Below are 1,675 nucleotides of genomic sequence, written 5' to 3'. Positions count from 1 at the left end.
CCCACTGGTAAGCAGGAGCAGAGCTTGGTGGGCGCTCCAAGGGCGGTATTCTCTCCAGGGTGAGATTTATCCTGGACTTGGTCCAACCTGGGAAGTAGAAAGGGGTGGTGGGTGAGTCTTGCAATGAGAAGACAGGGAAAGAGATTCAACCATTCAATTCCATTTGGAGTAGTAATCCTTGTAGTTTACAAGAGGGGTCTGTTCCTCAGCAGCACAATACAGGAGTCTTAAGGGAGGCTTGGAGATCGGGTGATTAAGCCTGATGGAAAATACTTGCGAGGAACATATCTTAGACATGCCTTGAGCAGTGTGGGTGGATTGGAGTCATCAGTGCTGATCACAGATTCTAAAGAAATATCACTCATCTCTCTTTCTGTAACCTAGATCGAGTAAATCCTCCAATGGATGTCACAGCAGAGATTGAAGGAACTCACCTCTCTGTCCAGTGGGAGAAACCAGTTTCTGCCTTTCCAATCCATTGCTTTGATTATGAAGTGAAAATATACAACACGAGGACAGGTTATTTTCAGGTAATTCTTCAGATCATTCCAATGTTAAATGATAGACATCCTTTTTAGAAACATTAAAAAATTAATGCTTAAGTGACTGCTCTGGTTATAGCTTGATTCTAACAAGGTTAAAGTTAACTTACATCTGCCAAGGTATTACAGAAATAAACCAAACCTGACTGGCCTTTTGCTTTGAAAGGACATACTTTTTGTTGAAAATAATACGAAGGATCAAAAAAAAATTTGTTAATACCAGTGTTGGTAAAAGTGTGAAATGTTGCAACTGATATAGAAAACAGTCTGGAAATTTCTCAAAAAATTAAAAATAGAATTACCACATGATCCAACATTCCACTTCTGGTTATATATACAAAATAATGGAAAGCAGAGACTTGAAGAGAAGTTTGTTCGCCATGTCTTAGCATTATTTACAATAGCCAAAAGCTGGAAGCAATCCAGCTGGCCATCAATACATGAATGGATAAACAAAATGTAGTATATACATACGACCGAGTATTATTTTGCCATTAAAAGGAAGGAAATTCTGACACATGCTACAACATGGAAAAACCTTGAGGACATTACACTAAGCGAAATTAGTGAGTCTCAAAAAGACAAACACTGAATGATTCTACTTTTATGAGGTTAGGTAGTCAAATGCATAGAAACAGAAAGTAGAACAGCAGTTGCCAGAAACTGGGGGGAGGGGAGAATGCAGAGCTACTGTTTAATGGGTACAGAGTTTCAGTTTTGCAAGATGAAAAGAGGAAGTCNAAAAAAAACTCGTTAGCACTAATGGACAAAAATTTCAAGAGGAAAGGAACCGAGAAAAGAGCCAACATTTATTGAGCATCAATTATGCATCAAGCTCTGCTATGCTGGTTCATGACATCCTCACGGTGATTCCATTATGGAATTGCTATTCCCGTTCTACAGGAGAGTGAGGCCAAAGAGAAGAAGTAACTTGCCCAGTTGCAAAGCTCAAAAAAATATACAGGGAAGTCAGGTTCAAAACTCATGTCTTACTGACAGTATACAAAGCAAATTCAGTTCAATTCAGTTCAATTCAAGAAATAGTTATCAGTTAGCTTCTTGGAGGGAGACATAAAGATAAATAAGACCCTATTTCTGCTGTCGAGGGGCCAGGTCTAGAGGACACACTCACC

General features: G+C 39.2%; 1 protein-coding gene across 1 annotated transcript in view; it reads left to right on the top strand.

Moving 5' to 3' along the window:
• Positions 1-1,675, top strand: part of IL5RA (interleukin 5 receptor, alpha) — a 32,515-nt gene that overhangs the window by 8,133 nt on the left and 22,707 nt on the right. The window contains exon 6 of the mRNA XM_008583388.1: positions 385-530. Within this exon, the coding sequence (XP_008581610.1) occupies positions 385-530 (146 nt within the window). The remainder of the gene's footprint in view (positions 1-384; positions 531-1,675) is intronic.

This window comes from Galeopterus variegatus, unplaced genomic scaffold (assembly GCF_000696425.1).
Source record: "Galeopterus variegatus unplaced genomic scaffold, G_variegatus-3.0.2 Scaffold2899, whole genome shotgun sequence".
Lineage (NCBI taxonomy): Eukaryota > Metazoa > Chordata > Mammalia > Dermoptera > Cynocephalidae > Galeopterus > Galeopterus variegatus.
This window is presented reverse-complemented; position numbering and strand designations above follow the sequence as displayed.